This window comes from Oryzias latipes, chromosome 7, assembly GCF_053564925.1.
Source record: "Oryzias latipes strain Hd-rR chromosome 7, Olatipes_Hd-rR_3.1".
Lineage (NCBI taxonomy): Eukaryota > Metazoa > Chordata > Actinopteri > Beloniformes > Adrianichthyidae > Oryzias > Oryzias latipes.
The window spans coordinates 26,329,404-26,347,788 of record NC_136243.1 but is presented as its reverse complement, the minus strand read 5'-3'; the positions used below and the strand labels follow the sequence as shown (position 1 = coordinate 26,347,788).

The following is an 18,385-nucleotide window of genomic DNA, read 5'->3' as shown; positions in this document are numbered from 1 at the left end:
TCAGTTTAAAACAGAGAAATCTAACAAAAAACAATGTGTTTTACGACTAAAAAGCATGACACATTTTTACCCATAATATAGAGCTTTTAAATGTTTAAAAAAAAAGAGTGATAGAGGAACACACATGACATTTTATGAACCGTCCATCATTTATTACAATTCAAAATCCTAGATTGCAAAACAGGCATGTAGCTGAAAGAAATAATTTACTGTAAAGTTAAGGGCAGCAAGGTCAGGTCAGGTACAGAGCCGTTTCACAGGCGTAACTCAGCTGAGATAACTTCTATGCTCCCACAATATCCCATGATGCCTTGCACACCCTCATTAGATTGAACATCCACGTGGAAAACAAGTTTGACATATGCAATCACCATGAAGGTTGGAAAGTCACAGCTCATTACTTTCCAGCACTTAAGGCGGCTAAATTTTAGGTTAATTCACAATGTGTATCCATCTTTACTCATAGCTGTTCACGTCATGAGAATAACTGTGCATAAATTCTGGCACACCAGCATGTTTACTGATGTCTATTACCACAGTCTGGATAAAGCAAAGGCTAACAATCAGACTATAGACTGTTCCAAATCAACGTTATCAACTTTCCCTCAAAAAAATCTTTAATAAAGCAAAAAATATTAGTAAGAAAATAACCTTGAAGATTTGTTGCAACTGTGTGATAGTGTAAAACCGTTGGTGTTGGGAACATTTTTGCAGCATTTTATTGCATTAACCAACTACTATTAAATATGTGTATTGTGATATATGTACACAAACTCATGAGGAAAACAATTAAAAGTCTTATCTTTATTATATTTTGCTTTAAAACCATCACAATGGTTTAAAACAAAAAGGAAAAATGCAAAAAAAAAAAAGCAAATCAGGTCTCCTTTTTTTTTTACCCCATTCAAATGTTAACATTGGTAGGCGTGACACTGAATTTAGGCGATTTGGACAGATCCCTTCTTGATAGCCGTCTGACAGTCCTTAGAGGGGCCGTCTGCTCTGTTTTTCTTTCATCCAGGCATTGATCCTTTCCTTCAGTTCAGGCACTGTGGATTTAACAAGAGTCAGTATCAAACCAATGCCCGCAGTTCAAGGAGGACTTCCTCAACTTTAAATGCAAGTCTGCAAAAAATTACTTATGGAGGCTACAAAAGGAATAAAAAAACTTTTTCAATGTTTGACGTCGACAAAATTTCACTAAAATTACTTTTGATTAACCTCTTAGGACCTGCAATTTGGGTTATTTTGCAACAGTAGATAATTAGTAAGTAAGTAGTTAATGCTAAACTAGGGTCCTGTGACTATGAAATTAAAAAAAGGAATATCAAACAAGAGCTAAACCCTTGTGCTATCCTATGGGGTCCAGATGACCCCACCCTTACAATGACGTGTTATCCCTAGCATGACAAAGGTGGATAAAGGTAAAGAGGATTTCATGTAATACATGAACACCAGTAAAAATCACAAATCATTGAAGAAAAAAGGTTCAGCGGACTGTCTTGTAGGGTCTAGATGACCCCACTCCCAATGTTAAAGTGCCTAGGATAGCATAAGGGTTACGAGGTTAAGGAGTCATAACGAGGAGGCTACCTGACTCCAGCATGCTTTCTGTGAGTGGCTGCCTGTTGAAAGGGTCAGTCGGGGAATTGAGCAGGTGGCGCAGGATGATGGATCTGTCCATGATATTTCCAGAGGGCAGCATCACAGGGTCAGTCATCAGAGTGTCCATCAGAGGATCTGGAGCAAGACACATTCTTTAGAGAAAACTTCAAAAACAAAGACTTGTTTTTTATTGAATTTCCAGTTTCATTTGTCATTTGCTCAGTTGTTATTCCCTCACAAGGCAACTGTGTGGTTTTTTGAATGTGCTGGATCTAAAATGTTGTACACCATTCTAGAGGAGCATGTGAATCAAAATGTAAGTTCAAGTTCTGCTCCTATTTAAACCACTAACACAAATTTAAAATATGGGGAAAAAAGTATTTAAAAAAACAATCTTGTCTGTAAATGAATTAATTCAACATTCAGCTGGTAATTGTAATAATTTTAGGCAATATTTTTAGTGTACCTATAAAAACATTGAAAAACAGAAGAATCCAGCAGAATGTTAGAAACATTTTGAAATGTCAGTAAGCAGTTAAAGGGGCGCATGGACATTACAAAAATAAAACCTGGCATGTCAGTTTGCGACCACATGGACAGCTGATCCAGCAGCCTCCAGCATGGCACACTCCCATAAACTGTGACAGGCATATCTGGGAATCAAAGGAGGTATGCAGACCACATTCTCTTTCTAGCTTTTATTAAGTCTGTCGTCACAAGTTAGCCTTGGTTAAAGGTGTCTATATAATCCGTTTGAGCTGCAAAATCGGCTGGAAATGTGACGAATACACCGATTATCCTTACTTCCCTCAGGACGTGTTGAGAAACTACAACACTTTTAAATCTCAAGTGTTCTATATACTTTATGTATATTAGCAGTTATATAAGCAAAAAAATAGGTCTTTTCAAGTCAAATAACATCTAATATTTGCAGTAGAATCTAAACAGACATTACTCGAATTTATAAAAAGATGTCTGTCCAAGTTCATGAATTAAAAGTATACAAATAAGTAAAAAGCTTAATGACATTTAAACCAACAACCAATATCCATTCAATTTGAGATAACAGACGCAGTGGCAGTAGTTGCACTCTTGCAGGAATCAAATAAGGACAAACCTTTGAACTCATCAGGTGCATCACTGTAGTCCATTTCCGATTGGGAGTTCTTGGCAACTATCTCCTCTACCTTCTCTGCTAGCAGCTTGAATTTTTCAATGGCAATTGAGGACTTTATTCCAGCCTTCCTCATCTTTGAGATCACCTCCTCAAAGAGCTCACGGCTGTATGACCGCTGAAGAGGGACGAAGAGTAAAAATGTTTCAAGGGTTAACTTCAGATCCATCTCCTTTAGCTTGTAGACAGCCGGAACACAAGACAGATTACTCGAGAAACATCTGCCAACCTGGTCATCTGCAATTGCTTTCGCAAAGCGGGCGCAGTCTAACTGCAGGTAGATGTCTGTCAGCTGGTCTAGAAGCTTCTTGGGCTCAAAGCCATACTTCTCAGGGTTCTCCACCTTTAGGTCCCGGCACTTAGGGCCACAGAGCTGCTGAAGGTTAAAGTTCAGCATAGCAGCTAACCGAGGCCCCAACTCCTGTGTGTTAAAGGCACAACTATTAAGAACACTTGCTAGTCAGATCAACAATTTCGTTCATCAGTTGAGAAAAAATTGACACCTTCAAGTAACTAAAGCATGGAATTCAAATGACAGGGTGTGTAGTGGAAACAGTGACACTCACAGGTCTGAGGAAAGGCTTTTGAACCTGCTTCGTGAGGATGTGGAACATTTCAACCGTTTCTGTAGCCAGGGCCAGATAAGAGCGAGACACCCGCTCATCCTGAGTCAGCTGGGACTGGCGGCTCTGCTGCTGCTCCTAAAAGTTTCCACAAAAGAACAACACCCTTATAGCTTCCTTATAGAAGGACAACAACATCTGAAAAAGAAATGCCGCTGCAGAAATGGACTAAATCAAAAGGTCTTACTAAGCACCTCTACTTCAATCACAAAGTGCCTCATCTACAACGTCACAGGTGGGGGAATTTGTACTGATCCAATTCCACACATTTATTGATGTTCTCTCATCGTCTCTAACTTAAGTAGAAGAAAAAACTGAGCACAGACCCTGGGCAACTGCTCCCACTGCTCCTTATTCTTCATCTCCTCTTGGACTTCATGAATACGCTTCAGGGATTCCAGGCTCTCGTCTAGCAAGAAGGTGGTGTCATTAATTAGCATGTTGATGTAGCGCACAAACTGTTTGCCAGAGCTGTGGGGAGGGGTCACAAAAACACAACAAAACAATAAATTAGCCACTTATTCCTACATGCATGCTTTTACTCCAACACAAGCATAATATATTTTTGCATCATCAGTATGAAACTCACTTGAACTCCTCCATGAAGGTTCCATGGTGGGCAATGTTCTGCCAGAGACTCTTGAAGATAGTACTGATATGGTATCGTATAGTGAATTTGTCATAGAACTCGCTTGTAGCACCAGTGTGCTCAACATCTAAAAAAAATAAAATAAAAAAATCAGTGAATTACAAAAGTCAAAAACCTGATATCCACGCTTAATGGCGAAGAAACACTGAAAAAAGGCTGCTTTTGACACGAAGTGCGACTTTTACATTAGATTTTATAGTGTTTTGTAAGTGCTCAGTTAATATAAAACCCACCAGTGTAAAACTTCATGAGAGCAGGAACCAGCTGTTTGATAGACAAGGGGTGGTTTTCCATCATTTCAGAGAATCGCTGAGTACGAGGCTGCACAGCAGGGTTTGTCACAAAGAGAACCTCCACCAACTTGGCAATAAGGTATGGGTTCCTGATGTAGTTCTGACTGCAGATGAACACCACCAGAAATGTGACGATGTCCTGGATACATGGCTCATATAAAACCTGTGGCGCATACCTGGAAGAAAGGAAGTGGAGAAGAAGAGGGAAAATTAAACGACCAAGAAAAAAAAAACTGAGGTTTTATTTACTAAATCTAACTTTAGTATCTGTTCACTTTTTGAAAAATGCCTTTTTTTATGAAAAATCCTTGTCCTAAAAAAATTATAGCAGAAGACAGCTTTCTTGAAATAGAATCAACCATAGAAACTTTCAGTGCATCTTCAAATTGGAGGAACGACTTACTGTACAACGAAAAGCAGAAATTCTGCCACATCTTCGATGTAAAACTCAGGTAGAGCAGCAAAGCTTTTGGGAATCTCGGGATTCAGCGGCAGAGTAACACTAAAAAAAGAAAAAGGTTCTTAATAAAGCTAAAATAAATAACACAAAATTGATGTCACATGGATTATCGGTACAGCATTACGACAACAACCACTGATGTGATGTTTGTCAGCAGTGCCGTGACTCACTTGGGGTAGGCAGGGTCTACCATGTGAAGAATGAGCTGAATGACTGTGCTATAAAACTGCAGACATCTGCGGAGCAGGTTCTCATCCAGAAGGCCCACGTCGGCACAAGCTTTGGCTCGCACCAGTTTCTGAGGACAGGGGGACAAACAGAGACCACAGCTCTATAAAACAGTGTCATCACAAATCGTAACAATTTATTTTTTGACCAAAGTGGTATAAGAGCTTCAAGTCAAGCAAACAGAAATACAAACCAGTGGAATGACTCAATGATGAATTCCCATCATTACCTTAAGCTGAGCCTTGCATCGTTTGAGCATCTCTCTGTGCCGATTGGCCAGAGGAGAATCTTTCCATTGACTCTCACTGTTTTTGAGCTCTTCTACAGTCCTAATGTGTTGAGAGAATTACTATATTAATACACAAAAGCCGTGAGTTTTGAAAGAATGTCTGTGAGAAAGGAGTTACCTGTTGAGTTCACGAATGGCACGCAATCTGCGTATGTAGCGCCGGCAGCAGGGCAGGATTGATAAATGATGAGCATGAAGTGTCAAAAAGAAGCACTCGGTTGGGAACTTTGGATCCGGGAACTTGATGGGATCTTCATCTGTCCATGTTCAGATAAAGGATAGTTTTAAGAATGAATGAATTATTTAAAAACTTATATTATTTAATTAGTTTAAATGAGCAAAAAGTGTAAATAGGGATACATGTGTAAAATTTGTAAATAAATCAAGGTGAAGTGATCTGTCAACACTTATTATTCTTACTATTGATTTTTTTTCTCCCTTTTTGTGTTTATACTTTTTCCCCTCACTTTTTTTGAGAATTTTGCATTCAAGTGATTTAACTTGGATCTACTTACGCAGATCAGCCAGCCAGCTTTTGAGCTCCTCCATGGTGGCTTTGAGGCGAGTCTCTTTCACACTGACGGTGAGGCGACACCGCGGATGGAAAATGTAGTTGGGGTCCACCGTCTCCAGCTTAATCTTCATGCTAAGCTGTTGTAGCACCCAGAGAACATTAAGCATGAAGCCATCTGTCGACACCAGCTTGTCATCCGTCTGGAACAGGGAGAACAATGGCTCAGAAAAGAACTTCTACAATTTTCATAATGTGGCTTCTCTACAAACACAAACTTTAAAACAAAAAAAGTTGAATTAAAGAGTTTGAAGAAATACCTGCATCTGAGCTTTCTTCACATTGTTGTTGACCAGAGCTGCCATGTAATTAAGAGCCAACTCTCGTGTTTCACCATTAAGAAGTATGTTGTGGAGAATTTTAAACATATCACCCTGAAAGGAAAGAAAAAAGGACAGTTATTAAGTCTCATCTGTTCGATAACGAACAACAAAGAAATGTTTTTCAAAATAGAAACTCACCCTTGCTGATTCTAGATAGTGCTGTAATGACTGACTGACAACTCGAGTGTTCTCCATAGTGATGGCAGGGCCAGAGAAATACTTGTCTGCTACCTTGGCCTGGACAACAATTATTAGATAAACACTTGTTCTACAAGTTTAACAATATGCAAACACAAGAATATTTAATGACAGTTCAAGAAATGAAGACATTTTCAAAAATCAACTCACATCATCTTCTGCAAACACAGAGAGGCTAAAGAAAGCTCCCAGGTAGGACAGTTTCTGGATCTCTCTACCACAACCGGGGCTCAGAGGTTTCAGACACCATAACGGCAGTGTGGTTATCTGCAGGATAAAAGTGGAACTAATGTGCTTTGCAACAAATGATCCACTGGTGTGGGATTTATGAGAAAATGTATCCATGGAACCAAAATAGAAACAAGTTAGCACGATGAAGCTTTTCTAGGTTAACAATAAACTCACCAAACTGCACACAGGATGGCACTTCCCAAACTTAATTTCACAAAGTTCAGACAAAGCCTGCAAAGATGAAAAACACATTTAATTCTCAGTTTTATAAAGATCCTATATGGATACCTATACAAAAAATATTGATATGACTGCTCATACGTTTTGTTCTGCATATCATATCCTTCGCATACAGCAGCCATTCAGTTGTCTATCTGTTCAGCTCATTGAAAAGATGGTCAGTGCCTTTAGCAAAATGCAAATACATTTGACACCTGCATTGTTTTGGTTTGGTCTTACAGACTGAATTCTCAAAAGTGAAAAAGAAATGGAAGCAGACCAAACCACTTGTTACAAATCTCACAGTTCAGCTCATTCAGAAGTAACGGGCCAAAAAACAAACTTTGACCAGGAAGGAAAAAAAGTACAAAGAAGAATATCAGCTAGTCCCACTATTCCTCTGACGATCATGTTCGTATAAACTCTGGCACATCCTAAATGCACTGCGTTGATAGAGAAGCCATTTCATCTTTTTATGATTTTCACATATGGAGACTCACTGTGAGCTGCCCCCCCCCTTCTCTTTAACACACATGACACCAGCTACATCTGTTTTTTCCACTGTTTGATCCTCTGCACATTGAATAGACAGAGCATTCAGAGTTAATATAAGATTAACGTCTAGAAACCAGGGTTTGCCCATTTGATTCTGCAGAGTTCACACAGGCTTTCACAAAGTGGACTTTATGTTAAAACGACTGCTCATGTGGATCAAACCTGCCGGTGTAAATCCACCCTTAGAGTGGAAAATGGTCAGAACTTTATATTACATTTTACTCTAAATCGTACAACTCCTTCACTGTCTCATATAGACATGGCTTTTGTTAAGCAACCTTCTGTGCCGACATCCCAAAAACCTATTTCTCAAAATGTAAAAGTACATTTAACAGTTTGTTGTCTCTCCAAACAGCTTTGCCTTACACTGCTGAGATAATGAATGCACTTTCCAACATGTATAATTTGAAATGAAAACTCATTTTAATGTAGTCATTTGTCCTGACTTTAAGTAACATCAAGTCCAAAAATAATATTTCTTTTTAAATCAAAAGGGAAAAAATAGCATGTCAAAGTTATAGAAAGTTAATGCATTTTCCACACCAAGTGTTATTGTACACTAAACCCTGATGACTCACTGAGAAAAAAATGTTACATGTTGTATATTTACTAAGATGTATTCACCATTAAGAATTGAAAAGAGCAGCAAAAAGTCTTACCATGAGTGGAAACTTAAAGTTGTCACTGTCAAAGGAACATTCTTTCATTGCAAGTGCAAGCCCATGGATGATGGGAATAAAGATCTGAAAGGTAAGCAAGACAGCATTGTTGTAGTTTATTTAGCCTTAGTATTTTTAGAAAAATGTCTGTCATCGTTTTGCAACTACCACGAATTACTTTGCAAACACAAATGTCAGAAGACATCCTTAAAAAACAAAAAAGAATTTTGCTAAAAATGCTCAGTTTGTGCATTTCCTCCCACAATTTCATCAAAAACTGCATTGGTCATGTTTTGAAAAGGCTACAAAAATCCAGACGTGTTCCTCACCTGTTTGAACAATTCTTCCTCCTGATGGGTAATGCGCACGAGCTCCTGAATAAAGCCGAATGGAAGGTTCCTGCACAGCATGTAAGGTACCAGCAGAGACTGTTGCAGGGGGCTCCTACACATTGGAAAAAGGTAAATTAAAAGGCATAAAAACAAATAACTTGGTGAAAAAGTGAAAGAGCAATTACTATGGAAACAGGGAAGAAAAGGAATAAAGCAAAATGAGGCATCGGGAGCAAAAGTCAACACTAGAAAATTAAGGTTAAACATATATATATATATATATATATATATATATATATATTTCTTTTGACTTGATTTAGAATTCTGTTGAACCAATTTTCTTTTTTAACAAGGAATGAAAATAATGTGTCCCAGCAACTGTAGTTGTCTTACCGCGGTTGGGTCAGGGTGCCCTGCAGGACCAGAGTGACATGAGAGATGCACTGAGAACGAATGTTACTGAGAAGCTGGCTGACATTCGGTTGACTACACATCTGGAAAAGAGAAAGTTTGTGTTAATGCGTTTACCTGCCTGTGCATAAAGGGGTATTAAATGGATTAAGGTTTGGATACAGAATCTCTCAAAAGACACTGAAATAAACCCAATACTAATTCTTTTACTAAGAGAGTTGCAGCTAATCTCTCAAGACAATGTACTCTCTTGAGAACATCTGGTTCCAATTTAACAGAGGCTGATTAATAAAATGTTTTCTCTTGCAGACAGCAACCAACCTTGGGAGCTTTTCTTTCCTCCATGCCAACACTGTCAAAACGCTCAATGAGGTAGTTCAGCATCTCTGTCTCTTTGCATGCCTCAATGGTGAAGCGGTCGCTGGCTGCATCACAAGACACTGCCCCTCCACATGCACCAAGACTACAGAGGGGAAAAGCACAACAACAAAGAGACAAAATAAACACCAGAAAAGGCCAGAGCCCAGCAGGATGCCCAATTAGCATCAGATATATTTATCATCAAGCGGTTATCGAGCTCAAACTCAACCGGGAGCATTTTAAATGAAAGCAAATCCATCAGACATTTCAGCAGTAGAACCTCAACAAAGAAAATTGTTATTACCGTACTTGACGGCTTGCTTGAAGAGAAAAAAAAAGGAAAAACCCCTTACCTTTTCACAGTTTACCAACATGTGCAGTAATGGTTTCACTGCTTTACTGTTAGTGGTTAGCTAACTCCAGCATTTGACCTCAAAGAAAAACTTCCAGCAGGTAATATGATTAACTGGGTTATTAGCAGCCTATAAAGCAGGGGTCGGGAACCTTTTTGGCCAAGAGAGCCATAAACGCCACATATTTTGAAATGTAATTTCGAAAGAGCCATCCAATAATGTGGTGTCCCTTTACCACACGGAGGCACGGAGACTTAACCTCTTTTAAGGTTCTTTATTCTGGTTACTGCAGACCGCGACAAACGCCGTACAAATACTTCAGCAACTCCTTAATCTCTCCCGCTGAGACGAGAGCGCTTCTCCCAACTTTATATTCCCCCCCTCCTGCTCCAGCCCTCCCATTTCCCTTATTTGGCCCATGGCTGAACACCATTGGTCCAAACTACCTAATAACAGGCTGAGCGACAGAACTGAGAGCCAATCAGATGCGTTCAATGAACTTCAGAACTTTCAACGCGGCCCAACAGCCGCTCAGTCCGCGACAATATGTTTAAAACTAAAAATACAAATGAATGTGTGCATTTTATTTAATTTCAACATTTTTAAAGGACAATAAGTCTGTGGATTCTTTTTAATAACATTGTTATGCTGTTGCTAATAAATGATGAGTATTTCTCGTGGTAGTTCTGCTGATGGTCTAGTCTGGTTGATACGTGGTGAGTTTCTTCTTCATGCAGGCGTTGAGACTTTAAACGTGATCTTAGGTCTGAATGTTCTGTAGATGTGAGACAGACTGATCACATGCAGATACGGAGCCAAACACACACTCACGCTACAGTGAGTGACGGGCAGTGGGTTTTACGTATTTACAATCCCTGCGCGATTCACCTGCTGCCTGTCCCCACAACACCTCACCCCCACCCTCTGCTTTCTTCCTCTAACATCCCGTCCCCGCATCTGCGCACTCTTTCTCAGAGACGGGAGGGCGCACTTTTAGGCACGGCAATTCACAGGTTTCCAGGTGGTACAAACTCTGTGAAATAATAGATAATAGTAAACTGATAGCGCTGGCGCAGATTTTTCTCTCTAAGCACCGCTACGACTGCGCGCTTCTGGCATCGCATCGCGCCCGAGAAGGACTGGTCTAATGAAAAAAAAAGTATAATTAAAGATTTGTCTGCGAGCCACATGTGACCATCAAAAGAGCCATATATGGCTCGCGAGCCATAGGTTCCCGACCCCTGCTATAAAGCAATACCCCATTTACACTGAATTATGATTGATGATGAAGCTAAAAACAAACTATAATAATGCCGTATTTGTATTTGCTGACAGTGTTGCTTATTAATGGCGTTTTTTGTGCCAAAAATTGATGAAAACCGTCAGAAAAAGTGTGATTATTTTTTAAAAAGGGGAAAATATTTAAAGGGGGGGGCATAGCCGACTGATTCATGATTGTCCATAAATCCTTTCTGGGTTCAGGCTCATTCACTCTGCTTTTTTGTGTACATTCTATTTGGGTGGACTGGTTTCTCACACATCTCGTCCAAGAAAACTGAACTTATCCAATTATCTTTGAATATTTCCCTCATGTTTTTGTGCATGGTTAGTGCTGGACCTGCTCAAACATGCATCGGCTAACCCTTGAGCAAGCATGTGAGCACACTCAATAACACACGCTGTGCAGTGGTGTACCTGGACCCAAACTGAACCTGAGCAAAATCTTCCTCCTCCTCTGAGTCTTCATCATTGATGTTCTGAGATATGTCAGAAAGGGCAAAAAACAGGAGGGACAGAGGACTAACAGAACAACAAAAATAAAGAAGAGATAGATCAGAAGAAAGGAGGAGGACGACGTAAAACAAAAGATTTTAGGAAATTATTTAAATATTTTTAAACCATTGTGTCCTCAACACACACCATTAATTGTGTTTCAGTTTATTTTTTTCCTATTAAGGCCATTCTGAGTGCATTTATGAAACAAAACCTGTTTGTAAATGATTGAAAACCACAAATCAAGAAATTGCTAAAGCAGTTATGAGGAAAAAACTACACTCCTTGAAAAGTCAATGAAAACATTAAAAAAACATTTATATTTGTTTAACAGTGAATTATGTAAAAAGGGAAATTATATGTAAACTTTTGGTTTTTGATACGTGTGCAAAGATGTTTTTATTTAGATTAAAAGATACAGCTTGACACTAATGAAAATCTGTCTGTACGTAATCTTTCAACATATGTTTAACAGCTAAAATCCTACTTTTTAAAATTTTAAATATGAAAGTAGAACTTGCACTGCCTTTAATCTGTATGTTCAAATATTGTAGTGCAGTTCTATGTTACTGTAGTAGTTAAGTTGTCACAAACAACTAATCTTTAATCCTACTTCAAAATAAATAGATTTACCTTTTAAATAACTGTAAAGACCCAATTTGCACTTGGGCAAACGATTAACTGCCTTAGATTAGAAAATATAGTTCTTATAAGTGAAGCATCTTAAAAGGCCAACTAAATTTTGGGACGTAAAATTTAAATAAAATACAATAAACTACCAACTAAAGAAACATGCATATATTTGTGTGATGTCTATTGTGATTTATTAAAGAGGAGGTGTTTAGTAAAAGGGTTAGTGAGTCCATTCCACGCTGACAGAACTGAAGAAATACCTAGATGCTGGAATCCTGTCAGCAAAGGCAGCCTGTCGAGTAATCGATCTGGGAGAAGGAGGCTCAACAGGAGGGGTTGATGGGGAGGGTTGGTCGAGCGGCCTTGAGGAGCTCAAAGTTAAAGAATGGGGGCTAAGTGGTTGAACGGGAACTGGGGTATTGGGGGGGACATGGAGCCCACTTGGGCTGGGAAGAGATCCAACCAAACTAAATGGTCTGTGGGCTGGGATCAGGGGGGAATTGCCCCCCCAGGGAGTCGTGACAGAATACGGCCGATACCGTTGAGAGATGGGCATGGGGGCAGATGGAGCATTCAGGGGGTGCCTAGAGGTGGCAGTAGAAGGTGGACTTGGGGGAACAACAAACTGAGGAGTAGAGGGTGTAATAGGTACAGATGATGTGGAGGGAGCTGAGAGAGATGGACTAGTCCTCTTGGCTGCATCCAAAGCCACTGGGCAAGGACTGCCAGAGTCATACAGACTGTAGGTAACATTTATAAAATGATTATCGGCAACAAAAAGAAATACAGAGAATTTCCAAACAACAACATGAAGCACAAAACAAAATGTTCAGACAAAACATAAAGATAAGGAAAAAGAGTAGATGACACCAATCCATTTAGCTGTTGAATGTCTTATTCAAGACACTTGCCTAGACAGGGAGCTGGCTCCAAACGACCCGGCACTTGGGCCTATAGGGCTGCTTCCTTGACTGGAAGGCTGCACAAGTGTCAGGCGGTGGTCATTGGATTTTGCTGCTGGGATTGGCTGTGATGTGGCGGTCAAGCTGGCAAAAGGGTTGTGAAGACGTGACTGGGATGACATCATTAAGACTTCCATCAGGATCTGACCAATAAGGTCTTTGAAGTCAGAAAACACTGTAGAATCAAAAGAGGTTAACAGTTAACTTGTCACGAATTTTTAGCGAGTTTCATCAACATGTAACCATAAAGTTACATTCACAGCGAACGTAACTCGCACATCAGGGGTGTCCAGTTTCAATGTAAAGTATATGTTCAGACTTGATCAGACGTCCTGCAGTGCGTTTCGAGCGTCTGGAGAGGTGGCAGCAGAACGGGTCTAATCCTCTCATTTTATTCTCATTTGTATTTTTCCCCTCTCTGACTAATGCGGGACAGCAAGTAGTCAAACTAGGTCACAGAGACAAGAAAAAAAAGCAGCAGCAGGTATTTCCCGCAGCAGGAGTGAAGCTCACCGTACTGGGAGAGTCTCTGAATGATCCCATGAACCTCCATGAAGACATGGAGACGTGATTACCAGTGCTTTTCTAAAGCTCTTCAAAATGCATAAACCTGATCTCTAAACATCATCCGTGTCCTCCATGCATCGTAAATAAGATATACACAGATGCTGCTCCATGTAGCAATGAGACTATAAACGTCTGGCGGTAGCTCCTCCCACAGGCGTCTGGGGTGTCACGCTTATGAACACATTTTTGGACAAGTGTCGAGCAGCAAATTTGCCATGTGTCTAAAGAAAAGTGGCTAATATGAATTTGGCGTGCGAATAGTGTTTGGTGTAAACATGGCTTTAGAGTTAAGGGGGATTTGATCAAATACTCACCTTCTTTGGAGTTCTGGTGGAATTCTGCAGCTAACGAAGGGAGAAAGATGACATCTCTTCCCTGTTCCTTCCACGATACGCGGAGTATCTTACAGATGAGTTGAAGGGCCTGTTCTTCATTAACATCTGAGGTGGAACACGTGTCCTTGAAGAGAAAGTACATTTACATTTACAGCATCAGTTATCTAGTTATCAATCACAGTCAAATTTCACAACATTCACTTTTCCTGACTGTTTTGTTCACTTTTTAGCAAATGTGAAACAGCGAAAAGTTTTTCTAGAAAGTCCCCAGGTGCTCACTCAAGGTTTGAGGAATCTCAAAATAAGCGTAATCAAAGTCCTGTAAAACCAAGGAGCAACTGATAAGAGGCCATGCCTTTCTTTAGAACAGTCGTTAATAGAGCTGCTTACCTTTTCAGTCAGATTCCTCTTCTCCCTCCGATCGCTGTCATCCACCTCCATGTTTTCTATCCCTGAGTCCACATCCACCTGGGACATGCTAAACAAAAGAGGTCAAATCTGAATCATTTCAACAAGGGTCATAGTGTCAGTATTTCTATCAAACCATGGAAATCTTAAGGAAAACTCTGACCATTTTCTTTACTTGGTGCAAAATGTTTAAAGTTACTTTTTAATTTAAGAGGTACGGAGTATGCAACATGTAAAAAGAAGTGCATCTCTGTCCAATTTCTCCTGAGAAAAACTGTACCTCTTTTCACAGGAGGCAGGGTCAATGTCCATGCTCTGTGATCTGGACAAACTCTGTGACTGAGTCTCCAAGCTGTTGGAGGGGGAGCTGGAGAGGGAACTCACACCCTCACTGCTTTGACTGCCATATGCCACACCTGTAGAACCACAACACAACTGAATATCTCTGAAGAATAACAACAAAGACCTCATGATGCAGCAAATGCATTAAAAGCTTTCACCCTAACTTTATTCAAACTGTGCTTGAATGGACCGCTGTTTTATAATGCCAACATATATAATTATGAAACAACAAATAACATGTAAAATACATAAAGCTAACAGTAACAAAAAAAATGATAGCTTTTGAAAAAATAGTGTTACTACTTTTAAATAATTATACTGTACAACGAAATACAAGTTTTATTTTGAATTAAACTATTGATTTGTCAACTTATTTTGTTAGGTAAGAAACTGCGAATCCTACTACCTCTATGTTTAGATATCAGATAAAGCCACAAAACTCAATAAAACAGTAAAAAGTTAGCTAATGTAATGTTCAAATAATGCATAAATGAGAAGCTTAGTTTGAGAACCTAGAAATCCATAAATGGATCAAAATACTGCTTAGGTGTTGTTCATAGTGAGGAATGAACATTAAAATTCACTTAAAAGCTCAAAAAATTGACTTTGCATGGTAAAGGCCCTTGAAAATTTTAAGTAAAACCTGTTCAGAAGAGCGGGTTTCTTTTCTTTGCACTGACAAATGAAGCAAAAGAAATGTTGTCAAACACAAAAGAGTAGATAAATAAGTGAACATGTGAAATCTCAGAGGCAGCACAGTTTTACAAAATCCTAAAATAATGTTTTATTTGCAAAGAGAAACTGTTTTCAACTTCAATCTGTAATTCTTGGATTTTAAGCCTTCAAGAATTTTTAATAAGGAACATGACGACCCATGAGAAGTCACACTTCGTTTCTTACCAGAGTTGCCCATGGGGGAAGTTGCTGGAGTACCGCTGTGGACATTAAGCCCCAATGATTGAGAAGCAGCTGGTGGCGCAGGCTGGAGTGCAACACCTGAGGGTCCAGGGAGGGATCCAGGAGGAGTCTCTCTCTGTGGAGATGTCAGCGGCGTGCTAAGAGGGGTACTGGGTTGAGAAGTCTGCCCTCCTGCCAGTCGTGCCAGTCGCCTTCTGCGAATCTTAAATACACCACAGCAATGTTGCTTATTTATAAAAGGGTCTTACAAACAGTTCATTACGAAATCAACAATGTAAAAAATATTTTCTACTCTTATTTTTTATGGAAATTACAAGACTCACAAATCATGACAAAAACAAAAAAATAAACAGAAGGAAGCCATTATACTAATATTTTTGCAATATAATACATCACACATTTAACATAATGTATTCATAGAACCTATGATTGTTCATAGTATACAGGTTCAAATTTTGTTAATTTTGTAAACTTATTTTTACTTCAAAACGTTATTTTCATGTTAGTGAAACTGAATATTCAGAACCATTTTGACAGCCCAAAACCTTTTTCACAAAGTAAAAATTAAAACTGGTCGTCCATGATTTAGAATTTTAAATATTCCTTACTGGGCCCTTATGAAGAACAGTTTCAAAAGTGCCCCCTTTAAATAATAATAAATTATTCGTATTTACACAAAGGCAACAAGACCAGAGAATCTTCTGGGGTTTCAGAGAATGCTTCAAGTTCCAGCTTGACGGCTGGATTGCCTAAATCGGATTCAGTTCTTCAGTTTTGTCAACAAAATCAGAAAATCTACGCATTGGTTAATTTGTTAGTCCCACGTACATTATGAGCAATAATGTAGATGTTTACAAACAAGAAGAAAAACGAAATGTTGTTTTTTTCCGCTGAGTCGCCTAGCAAGCTAATTTCTGTTAGCACAATAAGGTTAGCATCCCCATACAGGGCTATTTCGATCTAGTCACGTATTTATTTATTTTTAAATGACAACGACTTCGATACAGAAAACGTTAAAGCTTGGATATGATTTAGTTGCTATATTTGAGATAAATTGTAACTTAAGTATGTACGGATGGTGGGTCTTTTAGCAAATGTGGTTGTAAGACGTGAGAACAAAAAGAAATTGATTCAAGCAATGATAAGAAAAAAGAAATACATCCAGGTGTACTACTTTTTAACAACAATCGTGTATTTTTTTTCAAATAACTAGCCTGGGAATCTGGGAAATGCGACTTCGTTGTTATGCCAGTCGTGGAGCTTGAAAACGCCTTTCTATTTCTTCCATTTAAGCTAATATCGCATACGTTATATAGCAGAGTAGGTAGCTAACCATGAAGATCCCAATAGAAGAGGAAAAAAATGTGAGAGAGAAAAAAATAACTGTCGTAAATATTAAGAATTTAATAATTATTTTGAGTTTCTGCTGTTTGCCACCTTACCTCATCTGCGCTTAGCTCCTCCATTACTGCAGCTAAATTAACGAGCTAGTTCACTTTCGGCCGCCTCACTTTGCCAGCCAGAGCCAGCTAGCTAGCTCCTATTTGAACTGCATAGTCTAATTCGTTCAACAAATAGTTGTCAGTCTTGATTGTCCTCCAGATGAAAACTAGAAAAACATTATACAGCCGTTGGTAAGTCAATTTCCCTCCAAATATATCCCGTTTTCTAGTTTTCAACGAAGAATGAAACAAAAAGAAAAGTAGCGAGCTATTATTATACGTCAAAATATTACAGCGGCCATTTTGGGTCGAAGGAGCCTCACGTGACCATGAGGGACCAATGGAGGTGTGAGACGTCACTTTATCTCATGGCTGCTTCCAGACCCTGTTCCTGAAGGACCCTTCTCCCTGTTTGACTCCTTTTTTTGTGATGATTCAAACCTTTAACGGTTTTATATTAAAGTGATAGCTTTTTTTGTCTATATGTTTTCACAAGAAATCATTTCACAATATATAAATACAATGAACATGAATGGTCTCTGAAATAGCACCTGGCTTTGCTTGTTTGCAGAATTTGTACCTACTTAGCTTATTTCAACCTTTTTAATTTTCCCAATCATTATGTTCACGTGAGATCGCTGACTATTGTTGTTAACCTTTTTCAGAAACCAACACTTTGAGCTGATTTTTTTCACATGCTGTTTGTTACACTGACTCCTGACCCTGCCTACTTTCTCTTTCCTTAAGTTTTTAGTTTTACATATGTAATGTGTATATTACCTTTAATTTTCTGTCTTGAGCAACTGAAAATTGTCCAAAAATTGTGTCAACTGTGTTCCCAATTTCTAGTTATTGGTCAAAAACAGAACTGATCAAAATCGATTCCTATCAATAAGAAGAGTGAAACCACTTGAAATTTGAACATTATAATGATGCAGGTTATTTTCTTTCAGTTTATTTGTTCCTTAACAAGAACATTTTAGCTCCATCTCTAGAAAATTTTCATTTAAATGTCATTCTGTTAGAGCTATTTTTTTCTTCTTTTTTAGGTAAAGCATCGACTGCTAGATATTTATTGTCTCTTAAAATAATACCTAGCAGGTTTTCATTTCTCTTCACTTCCTCCATCCATCTTTTTAACCTCCTGAATCCATTTCAGGGTCACCAGGTTGCTTATGAAGGTATTAATGTTCCAAAATGCACGAGCTTGTATATTTGATTTGAGAACTTGTAATACAGAATGTGAATACTGGTGCATTAATACCTTCATAGTTGCTGGAGCCTATCCTGGTTACTGTTAAGTGAAGGTTGGGTAAACCCTGGACAGGTTATCAGCCTGTTGCAGGGCCACACACTCACGTCTAGGGATGGTTGAAAATCGACCAATTAACCTACAAAGCATGTTCTTGGAATATGGTGGAAAGCAGGAACACCTTGAGAAAACTCATGCATGCACAGGGAGAACATGCAAA

General features: G+C 38.9%; 1 protein-coding gene across 4 annotated transcripts; it reads right to left on the bottom strand.

Moving 5' to 3' along the window:
- Window positions 1-130: 130 nt before the first annotated feature.
- On the bottom strand, window positions 131-17,462 carry ube4b (ubiquitination factor E4B, UFD2 homolog (S. cerevisiae)). 4 transcript variants are annotated; one of them, XM_023956530.2, is made up of 29 exons: window positions 16,914-17,457; window positions 15,454-15,673; window positions 14,492-14,627; window positions 14,194-14,281; window positions 13,783-13,927; window positions 12,851-13,076; window positions 12,200-12,679; window positions 11,229-11,333; window positions 9,142-9,283; window positions 8,803-8,903; window positions 8,407-8,521; window positions 8,078-8,161; window positions 6,819-6,875; window positions 6,564-6,680; window positions 6,354-6,452; window positions 6,153-6,266; window positions 5,837-6,035; window positions 5,440-5,578; window positions 5,262-5,361; window positions 4,975-5,102; window positions 4,748-4,846; window positions 4,285-4,520; window positions 3,992-4,118; window positions 3,729-3,873; window positions 3,346-3,480; window positions 3,009-3,200; window positions 2,723-2,897; window positions 1,594-1,740; window positions 131-1,049 (listed from the first exon to the last, which is right to left on the bottom strand). In XM_023956530.2, exons 1-29 carry the CDS (start codon window positions 16,935-16,937, stop codon window positions 985-987), a joined length of 4,140 nt encoding a protein of 1,379 aa, XP_023812298.1. In that variant the 5' UTR covers window positions 16,938-17,457; the 3' UTR covers window positions 131-984. The 4 variants fall into 4 exon arrangements, with proteins under 4 accessions (XP_023812298.1, XP_078806878.1, XP_023812299.1 ...); XM_078950752.1 differs by having other exon boundaries at window positions 16,686-16,920; XM_023956531.2 differs by lacking the exons at window positions 11,229-11,333; window positions 12,200-12,679 and having other exon boundaries at window positions 16,914-17,462.
- Between the last annotated feature and the right edge of the window lie 923 nt (window positions 17,463-18,385).

Bases quoted from the DNA above. Each gene is read 5' to 3' on its own strand.
- ube4b (XM_023956530.2), bottom strand. From the start codon at position 16,937: ATGGAGGAGCTAAGCGCAGATGAG. The intron at 14,628-15,453 runs GTAAGAAACGAA...GTGGTTCTACAG, and splicing joins TTCCCCCATGGGCAACTCTG to GTGTGGCATATGGCAGTCAA. The intron at 8,522-8,802 runs GTAAGACAACTA...TCCAATGTGTAG, and splicing joins GGCACCCTGACCCAACCGCG to GAGCCCCCTGCAACAGTCTC.